The sequence below is a fragment of the Lolium rigidum genome, chromosome 6 (assembly GCF_022539505.1).
Source record: "Lolium rigidum isolate FL_2022 chromosome 6, APGP_CSIRO_Lrig_0.1, whole genome shotgun sequence".
NCBI lineage: Eukaryota > Viridiplantae > Streptophyta > Magnoliopsida > Poales > Poaceae > Lolium > Lolium rigidum.
This window is the reverse complement of record NC_061513.1, coordinates 123,157,120-123,175,192: the sequence shown is the minus strand read 5'-3', so window position 1 is coordinate 123,175,192 and position 18,073 is coordinate 123,157,120. Positions and strand designations below refer to the sequence as shown.

The window sequence follows — 18,073 nt, the reverse complement described above, 5'->3', positions numbered from 1 at the left end:
ACGAGAACCGGCACTTCGGCATCTTGTTAATAGGTTAGTTCCGGAAAATGCATGAAATCATTATAAAGTGTGAGCAAAACATGTAGGTATTGTCATAAAATTAGCATGGAACATCAGAAATTATAGATACGGTGGAGACGTATCATCCGGCTATGAGGAAGAAGATGAAGATGGAGAATGAAAACCAACGCTCCTCCCATAATTGGGAGTAGTATATGAACGAACGCATATAGACACACACCACACTCAACGTGCACACACCCTTGTATGCATCTACAACCTACTACACCGACACCTCAGAACAGACGCCTACAAGAGGCATCCAAAGCCGTCAGACTCCATAAACGCCGGGTACATCGTCCTCCCGGTGGTCGAAAGCATGCTAAGGGCATGTACAATGGTAGGGAAGGCACGTTTTCTCTTAGCAGTCCATGTTATCTAGAGAGGATGATAAATATAATCGGTACAATGCATTATCTCTTATTGTTATCCCTTGCAATAAATGATAATTAATTATTTTTAGTAGAAAATTATGTGACTAAGGGAAGATAAGTCGTACAATGGGGAAAATAGTCTTCTCTTATTTCATAAGAGATCACTAGGAAACATACCCGTGCGTTGCAACGGGAAAATAAAGAACTTTCTGTCAGGATTGCATCCACCACCTACTCTATCCGTCGCTTCAACCAGACCACCCGGTACATGCATCAGTCCCAGCAGAACCATCCACTGTCACGGCAACGACCCCTCTATGCTAAGGCCTTCGCCTACCTCAGGTGTGGGCAGAGGACGCATCTGAACAAGTTCAAACCAATGGGGTTGAGTGGGGATGCAGATTTGTGGTTCTCGTTCTGTCATCCGCTGCCTCTAACACTGATGGCACCTATGCATGAAACAACCTTTTGTAATAATATGTATATGATGCAATTACATAAATTGTGAGCATTTAAAATGTTCTAATATAAGGTCTTCTATAATTTTATAGTCTCCGGGATGCAAAAAAATCACTTTTGAATTCACCTACTTTTAAATAAAAACTTGATTTTGAATTTCGTAAGAAAAAGTTATACTACCTTCCCATCTCAAAATAAGTGGCTCAACTTTTTCTACATGGTTTAATGCGTAGATACATGCGTACCTACTAAAGTTGAGTCATTTATTTTTAGGACAGAGGGAGTATTGAAAATTGCTAGGAATATTTTAGAATATATTGTTATGGTGTTGCATTGAACGAGGAAACCCTTGCAAAAAAATTCTCTATTTTATGTTGAATTTTAAACTTCAAAATAACATAGATTTGATTTGCTGATTTGAAACAGAAAAAATATTATATATATAAAGGAAGTAGGACCGGTGTTACCTGTTTGCTCCAAAAATATTAGCAAACTAAAATCCATGAAAAAAAGATCCTACATCCATGAACAAAATCTCTTTACAGGCTCTCTAATCAACTTAGGAAACGTGTCCAAGTGTAAACTCTCGCGCCTAGCAAGTGATCGAGTCGGCAGCCTTGTTGCATTTTCTCTTAGTCTGTTACTTGGCAGTCGTCAATTGCATCCAGGACAGTTAATTTCCAGGATGATCCGTCTAGGACATTGGGCGATCATTATTCATGAGTTTGACACACAGAAACGTAGCTTTACCCTTAGCTTGGCCTCGGAGCAGTTCTAGATGGAGTTACAGGGAGCCAGCATACAACATATCTGTCAGGTCGCGGGGCAATCATACCAGCACCACCTCAGCACCACCTCTGTGTTCCCTCTTGAAGGAGCCGTCGATCGATGTTTAATCTGATCCAGCCTTCCGCTGGAGCCGTCCAGCAGGGAACGCTATCCACATAGAGGTTGCTGGAGGGAGAGGACTACGGGCGTCCGCGTCGCTCCCAGGGGAGCGGCCCGGGCGAACCAAAGCCACGCCCACACCCCACTCTCCTTCCACTCCACGCCCCCTCGCCGCCGCCGGGCGTAGCCGCCGGCCAAAGGCCGTGTGGTAGCCGGCGGCGGCGGGTCTCCATCCCTCGCGCGCGGGGGTCTTCGACGGCGGCGGTGCGACGCCCTGGTCGGCGTGCTGCTCGCGGTGGAGCTAGGTCGCCGGGGCGGCGGCCCCGGGTTTCTTCGGCACGGATTCGACGACCGTTGTGGCTGCTTGGGCAGCGTCTCGGGCGGTGCTCGGCCGGCCTTCTGCCGCAGTAGATCTGGCGTTTTGGGCGTCGGGGCGGCGTCTGCGACACGGAGGGCGCCATGGGCACGGGGGCACAGGCTCGAGCTCGGCTGCAAGGCCAGATCCGGGTCTCAGCGGTCCCGATCTGTGCTTGGGCAGGCCCGAGCTCTCGTCTTGCTGGCGAGGATGGAGTCCGGCGTGGCGATGTTCGGCATGGATGGCCGATGGCGTCGTCGATCCACTTGGGGCTGCGACTCGGTGCCGTGGCTGGAGGTTTCTCCGCAGCAGCACGGCTCGAGCAAGGCCCCAAGGCTGTGCGGCGCAGGTTAGGGGCGCGGGGTGCCTCTCCTTGGCCCGGCATGCCTCTGGCTGCGAGGAAGCTGGGGCGGCGGCCCCAGAATTGTTGGCTTGGTGGTGTTGTGCGGGTGGCAGCAGTGTGAGGCGCTACAGCTGCTGCACGGCAGCGAGGTAGCCGGGGCGGCGCCCCCGGATAGGTGGTCGTGCTGCGCGACTACTGCGGCATGTGGTCAGGATTGGTGGTCGCCGATGGAGCCACGCTGCGTGTTCTGCTGCTCGATCCTTAGCCTAGGCCCTTGGGCTTGGCGGTCGAAATCGCGCTCCAGGTGAAAACCTCGCACTTAGGTGCCGACGGCGGCGGCGCCCTAGGGTGTCGTTCTCCTTCTTGAATGCGTCGTTTGGGAGTTGCGATCCTCTACCGGTGCGGGTGGCTTGTGTTTCTCCGGGTGAAAACCTAAGCTCCTTTGGAGCGGGCGGCGGCGACGGAAACGCCGTTACCTTCTTGAAGGCGTCGCCTTGGAGCTTCTCAACCATCGTGGTGCGACGGGCTTGCAGCTGACCGTGGGGTGGCTTCGTGGTCTGAGCGGAGGATGCCGGGGCGGCGGCCCCGGAAGGCGGTTGTAAGCCGAGGCGGCGGCCTCGGAAGCTTGGCGACCATGGCTCTATGAGGCAGGACCGTGGTTTTGCGTTGCACGGTGACGAATTAGTGCCACGAGGGTGGCTCGATCGTCACCAGTCTCTTTTTTCTTTTCTTTCTCTTTTCTGCTCGTTTCCGGATGTACTTTCGTTCGGGCGACATGTGTGTAGGATTTCCCTCTGCTTATCAATGAATGCCAGCATTTGCTGGATCTTTCGAAAAAACATAGAGGTTGCTCCCAATTGCGGTCCAGTGCATAGGTGTACTGCTCGGACTTGAATTTTTACCAGGTTGAACGTTGTAGGTCTGACTGACGAAGGAAACGACTATAGGGTTTCGTCGACTCATCGATCCGATCTGCTTTAGATGACCTGCAACACACGATGAAAGCTGGACAGGATAGGCTTCTAGTGCTTCTGGCTACACTCGCCGTCTTCTGCGCTGACGTGACCCTGCGGTTCCTACCTACGCGGGCTTCACGCCGGCGGTTCCTGGTCTGGCTAACTTAGAGCATCTCCAGTCGCGTCCCCCAAAGGGATTTGGGGCGCGCCGGACAAAAAAAGCGTTCCAGCCGCGTCCCCCAAAGCCCTTTTTTGTCCGGCGCGGCCCGATACGGTGTCCGGTGCCCCGAGCCCGTCCCCGTCCCACAGGGGACGCTCCGGGGACGCCGGACACAACGAAATGAGAGGCGAGGAGGCGCGGGGCGACGCGTCGGCCGGCACGGTTAATTCTAACCTAACCGTCGCCTACCTCGCGACGGAAGTTATTCGCGCGCGGCGGCATCTTTGCCTTAATGGCGACGGAGGGGCAGGCGAGACGTCTCGTCGGTGCTGCGCAGCCTCCACGCGTCGCCGGCGTTCGCACGCCACCGCCCGTTCCCGCGCGATCTTCTCGCCTCTTCTCGTCTGTTCCCGCGCTTTCTTCCCGACGCCGGCGTCCATAAAAGGTCTCCCGGCTCATCAATGGTAGCCACCGCACCCCGCCGGCAACAAACACAGCCCTCGTCGCTCCACAGCCGTCTCCTCCATCACCAGTGGCAATGGCGAACCGCCCCGGCGATGGCCACTTCCCTCCACCGCCGTCTCCTCCATTGACGAGCCGGCGGCGGCGTGCGGCACTCGAGGAGGCACTCGAGGAGGAGGCCCGCCGGCGCGCGTGAGGCGCGGCGGGCGGCGGATCTAGCGGCGTTCTCGCGCCTCGCCTCCGCAGCCGAGGAGGCCGCGGCGGAAGCGGCGTGGCAGAGCGAGCGAGTGCGACACCGTTGCGGCGTTCGACGCCTCGACGGGACAAGAGGCGCGACGGCGCCGTGCACGGGAGGAGATGGAGCGGCGATGGGCCGACGAGCGCCGGCGCCGGCGCGATGAGCGGCGGCGCCGCTGCGTGAACGGCGTGACTCGATCGAGCGCCGGCGGCGTGAGTCGATCGAGCTCCGACAGCCAGGGCGACGGCGGAGGAGCGTCGGCCGGCGGGAGGCGGCGCTTACGGCGCTATGGGGGAGGCGGGCGGAGCAGTTGGCGGCGGCCGACGCGTTTGCGGCGGCGATGATGGAGGCGCCAACAGATGTGGAGGAGGAGGAGGCGCCAATGGAGGAGGAGGAGGCCGAGGCGGAGGAGACCGAGGTGGAGGACGACGACGACGACGAGTTCGAGTGGTCCGACGACGACGGGCCGCACCCGGACGAGACGGCCGATCGACAACGCGCCCTCGTCGAGTCCTTCGAGTCGGAGAAGAAGCTCCGGGACGACGCCCGTGCCCTCGAAGAGGCGCATATTCGTCGCGCCATCGAGCTCTCCCTCCGAGCGGCGCAGCCGAGGGACGGCGGAGGACGCGCGGCGGGAGCGGCACCGTCCGGCCACCGCCGAACGCAAGGAGAGGAGGCGCGCGCGGGAGGAGCTGCGGCGTAGGGGAGGCGACGACGGGCGGGGCCGTCGAACGCGCCGCCGGCGGTCGGTAGTCTAGGTTTAGATGAAATCTAGCCGTTTTCATTCAAACTTTGTAATATATAATCAAAATTGAATGAAAACCTTTATTTTCGTGCACAAATATTTATTTGGGGGCGGCGTTTGGGGGACGCGGCTGGGGAGCGACGTCCCCCAAACGCGGCACGAACAAAACACGTCCCCCAAACGCTCGATCCAGCGCGGTTTGGGGGACGGTTTGGGGGACGCGACTGGAGATGCTCTTAGAAGGGTCGAGGGCCTAGCTGGCTAGCTGCTTAATTGTCACTGGCCTAGGCACGCCCGTCGCCGCCAGCGGACCGATCTCGGCTCCTCCATCTCGTCCTATATTTATACACGGAACCAGGATCTGGGAGCTAGAGAACGTACGCAATACTACATGCAATCGGTTAGATGTAGAGTCGTTTTCCTCTACGGGGGCCTAATCGAACACGTGTAGACGGACGAAGGCGCATATGAAGAGATCATGGCTTCGCTAAGGAAAGACAACCTTCTCTTCCTTCATTCTCTCTTCTCTAACTAAACAAAAATCGGACGTGGCAAACGTAAGGAAAGGCTGACATTACCCCATTGTACGTGCCCTAATCAAACCCGGCGCGACACCACAAAATGTCCCCGCGGGATGCGAGCCTGGCAGTTGAGGGCTTCCATTGCCAGACCCGAGTACCCGACCACTTATCCACCGCCTCATTCGCGATATTGCCCCGTCTTGAATTAATTAATGTCTAGTAACAATGTTTTTTTCTTGTTTCCCTAGTTAAAACGTTTTTGTTATGTGTTGTGGAAGTGAAATCAGGGTTACATGGTTTGAGTTTTGATGACATGAGGATGCCACAACATGTAACACTGCATATTATTGGTTTTCAAACCATGAGTGATTCGGTGATTATTCTATCTGCTAATCAAATCCGAAAGCCAGCCGTTGCTGGACCTTTCAGGCTTTCAAAGAAAAGTGGATATTCGTTTTAAACGAGATAAAACGAAGAGAGAGAGAGATATCAGGTGAGCTCTATATTTATACAGAAATCGACAAGCGGCGCTTCGAAAAGAACATAGGCCATCACCGTGAAGCCTTACACAGCATCATGGTGCGCGCTATGAAGGATCGAAATCTGTATTCGCTTCGTGAGGATCTAGATAAGGCAGCACTTGTGATATTGATACACCTCTGCACTTTCTGGATACCTTTCGCATGCTTGAACTTCCGCACGAACGGCTTGCCTCCCAAATTTTCCGTTCAGGTCGCCGAGGCCAGGATTCCCGAGACTCCCCACACGGCGGGTCCGGCCGCTGCCATCTCCAGTGCGGCCTTCAACATTACGCTGCACGCCATCAACAGGCGCTACAAGGACAGATGCTACCGCCAAGGCGAGGCGGCTGTGCTGTACGCCGGCCTCACCGTCGCGTGGGGCCGCACGCCGCGCTTCTGCGTGGGTGCCATGGATGCGCGAGAGGTGACGGTGGTGGCATGGGCCCACGACGGTGTCAAGTTGCCTAGGCTGCTCAGAGATCGGATGGCGGAGGAGCAGCGTGCCGGCTCTGTGGAGTTCGAGGTCGACGTGAGGCTATTTCGCGGAGACGACGGGTCGGCCAGGCCGATCTGGATGCGGTGCATGGTGACGACGGGTGGACCGGAGGTAGCTCCATGCACGGCATTTGTTTTGCAGAATTGGGCCTCAGATATTGCCCCGTCCTGGATGAATTAATTTCTACTAGTAAACAATGTGTTTTCTTGTCTCCCTAGTTAAAAGTTAAAACGTTTTCCTTATGTATTTTGAAAGTGAAATATAGTTGCATGGATTGAGTTTTCATGACATGATGATGTAGCTGTCAAGCATCAGGTACCGACCAACGCAACCAAAAGTTCGAATTGATGGAAAGGGTTCAGAAAAACGACCCACTTCCCCGAGGGCTACATGTCTCATGGGCTCCTGCTCACGCGTCATTTGATCGAAGCGATCAACCCCTCGAAAATCTGCCAGTTAGCCTCATCCTCTCCTCCAGCTGCTCTGTACCTCATCTTATTTCTCTCACCTCCCCTGATTTCCGTAGACGGCCACATGTCGCCTGCCTCCCTCCGGCTGGATTCCATGGTCCTCGTCAGCCGCCGGTGTTACCTCCCCTCAGCCGGTAGGTCCCGCGCCTCCCAATAGCCTGGCGCGATGCAGAAGGCCACATCGACGATGAGCATGATAGTGCGGGGCTGCAAGACGTGCACCGACTCGGTAGCCCCGCCCATCAAAAGGGCTACAACAAGAATAGCAATGCCGACGAGGTATCCTCACGGTGCAGCCGGTGCAGGTTCCTCTGACGAGGTCTTTCGTTGCTTGGCTCCGCCGGGGCCAGCTCGGCGCTCTGGTTCTCCTCTCCTTCAAGGGAGATATCACAATCCAGCCCTTATTTCGGTGAAGAATCCTCGACAGGTTTGAGAAGACGATGTCGCGGTCAGCGTTGAGCTTGTCCACCTCGGGCAACTACTAGGCAGCGATGCTGCAATTGTCACGCAACGTTGCTACCAATGGCGGTGAGGGTGGCTACCAGGTGTGCTCGCCGCTGCTACCAGACGGGTCGACGATGCTACCAGCGAGACAACGATGCTGCAAGTGTTTTTCAGCTTTTCTACCAACGTTTGTCAGACTGCTACAAATGGTGCTCCGCTCAGCTACCAATCGGGATCACATTTTCTGGATTTTTCTGCCGCCACCAATGTTTTGCTACATACCTATATTATGTTCGCTATTTTTTGTCTCAAAATGCTACAATGTCACAAAACTTTTGCTACAAGGTATCGGGCGAGCATATTAACGTGCAACCCGATCTCCGACGAGGTCGGTTTTGCTGCAGTAGCTACTTTTTTTTGGCTACGAGGTCTCCGGTGAAGTCTCCGGCGAGTTCTCCGGTGAGTTCTCCGGCGAAGTTTCCATGGATGTTTCGACGATGTTGGTTTTTGCCACAGTAGCACAATCTGTTTTGGTACGACGTCTCCAACGAGGTTTTGGTGAGGTCTTCATCGAGCTCAATCCTTTTCTTTTCTTTCGTGAGCAAACCACTTTTGCTACACTAAAGCAAGAAAAAACGGTTTTTTTTGCTACATGGAGCAAAAAAGACACATGTCAGCACGGGGCGGGAATTAAAATCCCCCAGGAGACGCCTGGTATTTGCCAAGTGTAAATGCTATTGAATTGATGCACTAGCCATGCAAAAACTCACACACTTCACAACACCCATGCTCACGTGTGACAAGAGAAGAAAAGGTCAGCATGTGAATAGAAGAAGGAAAAACACGCGTATGACTAAAGAAGCCTATACGTGGATAAAGAGAATAAATTGTGAAATCCAGGACTCAAACTTAATTTGGGTTCTGATCCCATATCGATCTTCATGCACTATCCAACGCAATCAAAAGTACAAAATGATGAACTAAAGGGTTAGCGCAATTGACTTATACACTTCACAACAACCGCAATATGTAAGGATGCACATTATTTGTTCTCAAACCATGTAATAATCGGGTATGGATTGGCTGGTTTATGGGACTCAAACCTATGTGATTTTCAGTCATTGACACATAAGCCTTATTATATGTGGGATTTACATGTTAGTGATTCATATTTAGCAATAGTCAGCCACCACCAAAGCAACTAATTTCAAAGGAGACGGTCGCTCTGATAAGGTTTTTTTAGGGGCGATCTGATAAGGTCGTTGATGTGTTATCGGGTTTAAAATTATTTCCACAAAAGCAGGATCTTCACGATAGGGTTAATAATACGTTGAAGTGTTGAACAAAAAAGAGTGACTTTGTCAACCATTCTGTTGGGTCCTTTCCTCTCACTTCTTTGGGGATTCTGCTAGGGCTAGAAAAATCGAGAGACTCCAATTTTGAGTTTGCAGTGAAGAAACATATTGAAAGTTCGGAGAACTGGCACGGTGCGAAGTTGTCTATGAGAGGCAGGAAAATTCTCATGGGCAGGTCTTGCTAGCGCATGCACTAGTATAGATCGGACCTTTAAATGTCCCTAATAACAGCTATACGGTACAATGTTGAGCCCCTAAAAAGCCGACTATCTGCTCAGGCTTAGCCTACCCGTATCACGAAAATATAGCACACGCAAACATATGAGAAGCGTGTGTGATGTTTTGCAAATAGTTCGGATTGGAAGAATTGTCACGGTATATCTGGAAGTTCGCATACGAGGTAATTATATATAAATCATGTGTATATAATTAGCTACGATTTACTTATGTGAATTTTCGTATGGCTATCTCAAATGTATTTTTTACTTTGCCGTGTGTAAAGTGTTCCCTCATATTTTTGTCTAAATTGATTCAAAAACAATATTCAAACATATTGGATGACAAGGGTGTTATAATTTTCTACCAGCACTTAAGTAATTTCGGGGACTAACTAATTATTAATAAGCACTTTTTTAGCACACATAAGTTCCTTAAGTACTTGTGGGTGGCTGATGAAAGTGCAAACCATATCTCCTCTTTTCACTCTCCTCATCTTCTCTTCTCAAGTCGACGAGCGATGAACTGAAAAAGTGGCATCCTTGACTCCATATCTACAACGCACAAGGTTAGTTACTAATGCTCCATTTTCTGCTAGTATTAGATCATCTTTCACACGAAATAGCCTCCAATATTTATCGGATTCATTTGAGGGGATTATTTATATTCAGTTGTAGATGAAGCTAGATCTCACTCGAATCTGCAGTAGTTGTACCGATTTTAGATGTATTATCTCCCCTAGCAAAGCTTAGCCGATTTATTAGGGTTTTCTTATTTTCACTCTTCCTCTAATTTAGTAGGTTTTCATTTTTTTCAGATGTCGGATTTTCATTGTTCGCTTCTGATAACGTAGGAATGGTGCACACCGGCTGTCATTGATATTACCGGTGGTAGTGATGATGATGATGAAGAGCATCTTGTTCAACGCAGGGTGCGACAACCAAAATGAATCAAAGTTTATCCTTGAGGTTTGATTAAACATGATGTGGACTTGTGTGTACGTTATAATTAACACAAATTCTTCATGGTTATGTATATTATATGTAGGCCCTTATATTAAATAAAAAAACATTTGAATGTCACTTCGTATATGCCGATTACCTAGAGATAACTATGTCACAATTCAATCGACTTAGGAGGCGCTTGCATGAAGGTGTTCCTTAGATTCCTTTTTGTGTTTGCCAGATGACAAAGTCAAATGTCATCGTTGGCAAAAGCAATATGGTAAGTAGTTGTAGAAAATCATGTTTAATGGAACTTGGAATTTCCTATTGATAATGTAGATAAAACAACTAGTAATTAACTACATATCTGTGGATTTATTTCTATTTCAGTACTTCTTTGTGAACTACACAAGGAGGTACCTCTTGGACTTTCATATTTGGATTGCCAGTGGACACATGGTGCCCTCACTTCATCGAGATAGAGAAATATGTTTGTATGAAGGTAGACAAGACTATGGATATGTGCATCTTAAGCACTGGTTGGGGATGTTGTTAAGGTCTTTGAACTGCAGGAGAAAACAATCTGCATATTCGAGTTCAACATTGAAAAACAATATCGTTCGTCTAGTTATAACCCCTCTATGAGATGTTCATGGGTTAATGTGTTATGATGCGAATTGGTCGTCAGTGTTGATCTTAATTTGTGAATTGGAGTATTGTGAAATAACTACAAGTACTGTGTGCTTATATTTGCAAATTGTTAACAAATATAACTAGCAACAATTTCGTTTTTCTAGTTAATGCTACCTGGACACTTTGTTTGTCAAATTATAGTGGTTGGTGATATTTGTGCGAACGTAAATATATACATATGGTATCACATTGCACATGGTTACTAAGAACTAAATCATATGTTATAATAGAACACACATTCTACAACATGAAAATCATTTGCAAATATCACACACAGTTCCCTCTCACATGTCGTGTGCTTTGCTGAGTGGCCCATCAGGACCCATTTGGTAGAACCTTACCTTGTAAAATGGGATCAGGCATATCCAGATGACATCACTCCCCACAAAATGGAGAAATATCTCACCACCGTCACGGAGACAAAGACTTAATTAACCAAGAAAATCTACATATTCTCTTCTTTTGCTTTCTCGTTTGTAGAGCTACCACATGAAGCTATGTCGCAAATGTATACGTACAATGATGTATCATATGTGCACTTGAATATAATTGATATTTGGTATTGTGTTTCCATTAATATTCAGCTGGGCATACATCTGCTAGTATCATTGTTCAGGTACGACTAGTTAGTTTCAGACAAAAAGACGTTTACAATGTTTTAATTAACATAGGAGGAAAGATAAAGTGCCGTGTGTGAAAGGAGATGAACAGATGCGACCAAAAAATGAAAGACGTTCGCGATCATACAAAACATAGACAATGAGCGAAGAGAAGTTATTTGCGAAGGCCCTCGTATTCGCAGACGGTTGATCGACCACAATCGTTTGCGAAACTTTACCCCATCGCACACGATTCTACAAAACCGTGTGCGCTGTAGAGACGCGTCGCCCACCCTTACCCTTGCATAGCAACGGTAAGGTTCATCGTGTACTACGAGCCATTTCAACCATATGTGAAGGCATGTTCTGTACTAGCTGTGGGCGGTTGTTGGCATGGTCCGGCGCATTGCCATAAAAGGCAGGAAAAAAGAATAGTTGGTCCCCGACGTGATTAAAGAAGGAATAAGATGAAGTCAGCCCATGTGGCTCCAGTTATGAAAAACTTTAAATTTGTGCATGTTTGCAATTAATTTTGATTTGGCAAAATTTAAAAACTTACAACTTTACAATCGAGCGTTGATATTACGAAGCATTTTCATTTATGAAATCCTCGCGGTGAGCTCTGCAAAACTAGGTCACACTTTCATATATTTCGATGATATTTTTGTCAAGAAACTTTGGTGCATGACAAAGTAAAGTCGGTGTGCGACCAAGCAACTTTGTTGCGCTATGAAGAAACTAAATTCGCAACGACACTAGACAATTTCACAACAGCATTTGGCAACTTCACAACAAGTACAAACAACTTCGCAACAATATTGGCATGCAGATTCACAACAACAGTGAAGGGCTGATGATGTATTTGAAAGAGGGACACAAGAAGCTCGAGGTTGCTTTTCGGGCCCATGATCCAGTTCAAAAAGATCGATCCTGAAGGGGCAGCAACAAACGTTGCCGATCATGCAGCCTAGGTCTCTCCACCAACATAGGCAACTCCGGTGCACGACGGAGCGACCTTCAATACTTTGAACGATAGGCAACTCCGGTGCACAACAGTAGGTAACTTTATAACATACATAGTCATATTTCACATCACTGTTGGGCAAAACTTCGGTGCACAACGGAACAACTTCTACTTAGATGTTTTAGACACTTCAAAGTAAACTAGATACACCATAGTAAGTGAACATGCATACTAAAAGTAGAGTAGATACATACGAAACTAGAGAAATCTACTAAAATTTAAAATATTTTATGTTAGTGAATGGAGGGAGTGACAAGTAAATAAATTCTGTACGGAGGTTTGAGTAATGGAATTTTTTGCAGTTATACATACCGAGCTGTTAGCTAATGCTAAAAGGCTGGAATCGGAGAAAGGTTTGACCACCGCGCACCTCTGTCTGCGTCCAACTATCAGGGCTAAACAACCTCACCTCTACCGAGACCTGAGCTGTGCCCGTGCGCCATTCTGATAAGATACGTCGCCGCAAATCCTCCGTCAGGCCAACCTCCCAACCCCACGGTAGCAGTGTAAACTCCGACGCCGAGCCCCTCCGCACGCAGAAGGCCGGCACATGGCCCCATGCGAGGGCGACGCCCGAGTAGGAGACGACCACCTCGCCGCCATTGGAGCACCACGGTTGAATGATGCAGGGGTTCTCGACGTGCAGCTTGAGCGTGAACGCTGAGGAAACCGTGGGGCCAACCGTCGCGTTCAGCCCCGAGAAGGAGACGAGGCCCATGGTGAACACGGCATCTTCCGTTGTGGGCGTGGACGTGAGGGCGAGGATCGCAGCCACTAACATCACTGCCAAGAGTACACCAGCGATTGCACCGCAGGCTCTCATCACAACTTCTTCCCGGGGGTTGAGGAGGATCACGTCAATCGGTTCTGGATCGTCGGCTTTTTTGTCAGCCATGCTGTGTCAGGGCTTGATCTGATCTGTAAGAAACAAACAGTCGTCGCTGCTAACATTATGAGCAAAATTCGATATCCAGTACAAAAAAGACGAGGCGGAGAAGGGGAGAGCGGCGTCAGATTATACTGGCCTTGGTTTAGATCAGAGGGTCGCAGATGAAAGAGACGGCTGGGGAGGAAGGTGATCAGCGGATGGATTTTCTAATCATGTCATCAGACCCATCTGAACACATCGATCTAGGGTTGCAATGAAATCTGTGTTGGAATTTTGGCTAATATAGGCCCAACCCATCAAATTTAGGCCACAATTCCTGAAAATCCCAAAGATTTAATTGGCCCATTTGCATGGCAAGGGGTGGGACATAAGTTTAGTTCTACCTTGCTAGTTTGGAGAGAGTTGGACCTCCTTATAAGAGGGGATGCACCACTTGGTGTACAAGCATGAGAAGAGAACTCCCCCGCTCACTTGCCTCGCCGCGATTTGCGGGAATGCCTCGAGCTGAGGGCTTCTCTTCCTTTTTGTCATGCAGGAATGGAATTTGAATGAACGGTTGCACACACAAATCTGAAACGTTTTTACTTAGTGGACAATGAATAGCGCTGCCTGTTTAGTTCGTCTTCCATCCCTTCATTTCATCTCCCACCGCAGCCTGTTTGCCTCCACTTTTTTGTATATAAAGCGAGGTCGCTCCACTCTAGAAGCACACACGAAACACTACAGCCTCCCAAGTTCCAGAACTTCGCGCCGATCAAGGTCTTCCCCATCCCGTCTTGCGGCGTGCACCGCGAGTCGGGACAGTAGGCCTCCGAAGCCCCGACGCTTGAGATCATGTACGGGAGAGCGACGATAAGGTTTTCGCGGAGCCTTTCTGTGCGACTACTGACCACATCACGGACGCGGACGAGTTCTTCTTCTCCGACGACGACTTCTTCCCCGACATCAGCAGCCTCTACAACGACATGGGCGACAACACCGGCAACGCGAACAGGTCTTCTTCCGATGTCATGTATGTTATCTTGTCTAGAATTGTTTTTTATCGTTTTCCCTCTTAGATGCCATGACTAGTTTGGTTATCCCTTTTCTAGTCGTGTTTTATTTATTTTCTGTTTTAATTATATCATGCGGAAAATTGCTAATATATCCAACAATCTTGGCCGGTAACTCAACGAAATCCTTTCCCTTCCACACGGATTTTGTTCGAGATATTCGGTGTGTTGGTCGTGTGCATCATCCAGGCTTTGTCATCTTCTTGTTGCTGAGGCCGACTTTTATATTTTTATTATCAGGTGGATTCATTAACAAACGTTCTACAGGTGAAGGAAAAAAAAAACACCATCAGGTTATTTGCGCCAACCACCACGTAAACGGTACGTATATACACCGTGAGATTTGTTGAGATAAGAGAACCCTTAGAATCACGTATTCAGGTACCACCTCAACAGAAATACCTCTCGGTCTTTTTAAACCACAAAATACCTATCGATCTTATTGTTGTAGTGCCCTAGATAAGCAATTTATATTGATCTAGTAAGAGCTCGTTTCCTACCGGCCAAATCTCCTCTGATCGCGTTCCATCCTCTGTGCTTCAATTTGCTAAAAGAGAAAATCCCGTAGCCTGCCATGATGCCTCGACGTCGACGTAGTACTCTTCCCGTCTTTCGGGGCGACGCCAAATACTTCTTCAAACGGCCGGTGCTCAACTGGCCTAGGTACATCATCACCGAGGTGTGCGGAATGACCACCTTGATCTGGACCATGTCCACCCTCTGCTATTACTTCGCCTACGACCTGCCACCCCAGTTCTCCGTCCACCTCACGACGATCCCAGGCAACATCACCACGACGGAGGCTCCGTTCGCGTCGTCCATCATCCCTCGCGCCTTCGACGCCGTCCTGCACGCCAGCAACCGCCGCGCTACGGGGCGGTGCTACCACCACGGAGAGGCCGTTGTGGCCTACGGCGGCTTCACCCTAGCGTCAGGCCGGACGCCCGACTTCTGCGTGCCGTGGAAAGGGGCGCGGGAGGTGCCCTTCAAGCTTTCGTGGGACTGGGACGACGGTGCTGGCCGCCTGCCCGAGCACCTGCGTAGCCGCATCGCGGCGGCGGAAAGAGCCGGCGCCGTGGAGCTCGAGCTCCAGGTGAGAATCCTCCAAGGAGACGACGACAGGCCGACGTGGATGTGGTGCAAGGCGAGGATGGACGGAGCGCGTGGCGCCGTGACGCCGTGCACCGTGCTCGCTTCGCAGAACTGGTGGTCGCATCTGGCCTAGCAGCTTGAGTTACTAAGGCAGTCGTTAGATTTTCATCTCTATTCTAGCTAATGCATCGAATATTGCTGGCGGTTGCAAAACAGGCAAAAAAGATAGAGAGTTTTTCCTTGGGTGTGTGACTATTTCTCAGTTGATTGAGAACTAACTTCGTATTCAGTCAAGATCTGTACAAAACATTCACATCTAGCATTCGTCACAAATCAAAGGATCTTTCATACTATTATATTGGAGTTGGTTGTTTGTCACTCAACACGTTCAGTGGTTGTATTAAAAGCATCCATACCGTTTGGTCTCTCCTCTCAGCCGCCACCCTAACCCTAGCCGCCTCCAGTTCATCCTTCTCCATAGATTGGTTCCCCCTCCTCCGGTCGGCTTCGCCGGCGTCAGGAGGAGTGGGGAACCCGATCTATGCGTGGAGTTTTGAATAAAAGTATTGTTTTCATTAGATTATGTTAGAATTTTGGTAGCCGCCTTCTTGTTGGTTTCCCCTCAATGAAGATGGTATCGTATGCAATAAGTGATCTTCGGACTTTCGTTCAGCGACGAGATCTTCTTCCCGGCGTCAATGGTGGTGTTGAACAATCACAATTTTTTAGGTATGGGTCTTCGGATCTTGCTTCGCCAGATCGATTTTGGATCTTTTGTCGTTGTTGCCGCGAGGAGGATTATCCTCGCAGTTTTTGTCCCGGCTGCTACGTCCTCGACAATGGTGATTCGTACTCTCGGCTCTCCATCGACGACGACAAAGCTAGTTGGTTATTATTCCCTGGTATACTGGTGTTGGTACTCTTGCCGATGTTGTATGACTGCTTTAATGGTTGCGTGCGTGCACGCAGTCTTGGCATTGCGGCTCAAAAAATTATGGGAGAACTTTCGTCGGTATCTACAGGTATATGGTTCGTTATGTATCTTTGGCTGCCTTCACAAGAGTACAAGATTGTGTTCGGAAGAAGAAAGAAATTGAAGACCTCGAAGATTTGTTACTATCTTTTAGACTTTATTTTGTAATCGTTGGAGTCAGTTCATGTATCTCTACCATGTACTATTTGTTACTATGAATATATGTGGTATTGATTGTCAAAAAAAAAAACTTCGTATTCAGTCAGATGATAGTTATCAAATCTCAGTTACAACTTATAACTAGCACGAATCATAATGCAGATTATCAAACTTCATAGACTACTAACCAACTCAATCAAAGTCACCGCCCCGGTCGCCCGTGGGGGACGACACGGAGCGGGCCCAAGCGGATTTTTCGCTTTCGCGCACCGTCTGTTGATTGAGATCATTACAACCAAGCGCAATACATATTCGCTAACAATGTTAACTGAAAAAGATATTTAGCCAGAATTTAGCAAATAAAATAGTACTCCTTTATTGCCAAACTACAATGGTAATGTACTAGTATTACTAAATCTGAATCTCAAAAATGTGCTTCTAACTACAAATGAGATTTTTATAGAGATGATTTAACATTACATGCGTAATGTTGGATTAATTATTGGTCAAAATCAACGCGACGGAGAGATTATTATCACAACTTAATAACTCAAAGTCGTTGTGGAAAAATTGTATTTGGGTACCAAACTGATTTGTCCCTCGCGTCGCCGCGCAAGGGCGGCTCGGGGGAACCCTAGCCCACCGTGCTGCCACCCTCCCTCCACCCATGCCCGCCGCGTCGCGGCCGCCGGAGGAAACCGTCGGGCGAAGCCCTCGCGGTGGATAGCGGCGGCGGGGCCTTTCGCACCGCAACGTCCCCAGTGGCACGAGATCTTGGTGGGGGAGGCTCGGCCCCAAGCTCCGCGACCCCGGTGCATCCCAGTGTTCTCCCACGCCCTCGGCCTCTATAGCAACCTCCTGGCGGTCGTCTGGCGTGGCGGCACCACGAGCTTCTACTAGGCGCGTCGGGGTGGGGTGGTAGCTGATGTCTACGCCCCCTCCTTTTCCTGTAGACAGTGTTGGGCCTCCAAGAGCAGAGGTTTGTAGAACAGCGGCAAGTTTCCCTTAAGTGGATCACCCAAGGTTTATCGAACTCAGGGAGGAAGAGGTCAAAGATATCCCTCTCATGCAACCCTGCAACCACAAAGCAAGAAGTCTCTTGTGTCCCCAACACACCTAATAGGTGCACTAGTTCGGCGAAGAGATAGTGAAATACAGGTGGTATGAATAAATAGTGAGCAGTAGCAACGGCACCGAGAAAAGTGTTTTGCCGCGGGACAATAAACAAGCATGATAGTAACACGAGTAAAACGAGTAAACAAGCGAGCGATAGCGATATTTAGGAACAAGGCCTAGGGATCAGACTTTCACTAGTGGACACTCTCAACATTGATCACATAACGGAATAGATAAATGCATACTCTACACTCTTGTTGGATGATGAACACCATTGCGTAGGATTACACGAACCCTCAATGCCGGAGTTAACAAGCTCCACAATTCAATGTTCATATTTAAATAACCTTGGAGTGCATGAAAGATCAATACGACTAAACCAAGTACTAACATAGCATGCACACTGTCACCTTCACACTATGTAGGAGGAATAGATCACATCAATACCATCATAGCAATAGTTAACTTC

The 18,073-nt window shown here is 49.3% G+C and overlaps 1 protein-coding gene across 1 annotated transcript; it reads left to right on the top strand.

Moving 5' to 3' along the window:
• The first annotated feature begins 14,952 nt into the window (after nt 1–14,952).
• On the top strand, nt 14,953–15,489 carry LOC124663227. The gene has a single exon (XM_047200952.1). The coding sequence runs from the start codon at nt 14,953–14,955 to the stop codon at nt 15,487–15,489; it is 537 nt and encodes a 178-aa protein (XP_047056908.1).
• Nucleotides 15,490–18,073: the final 2,584 nt, after the last annotated feature.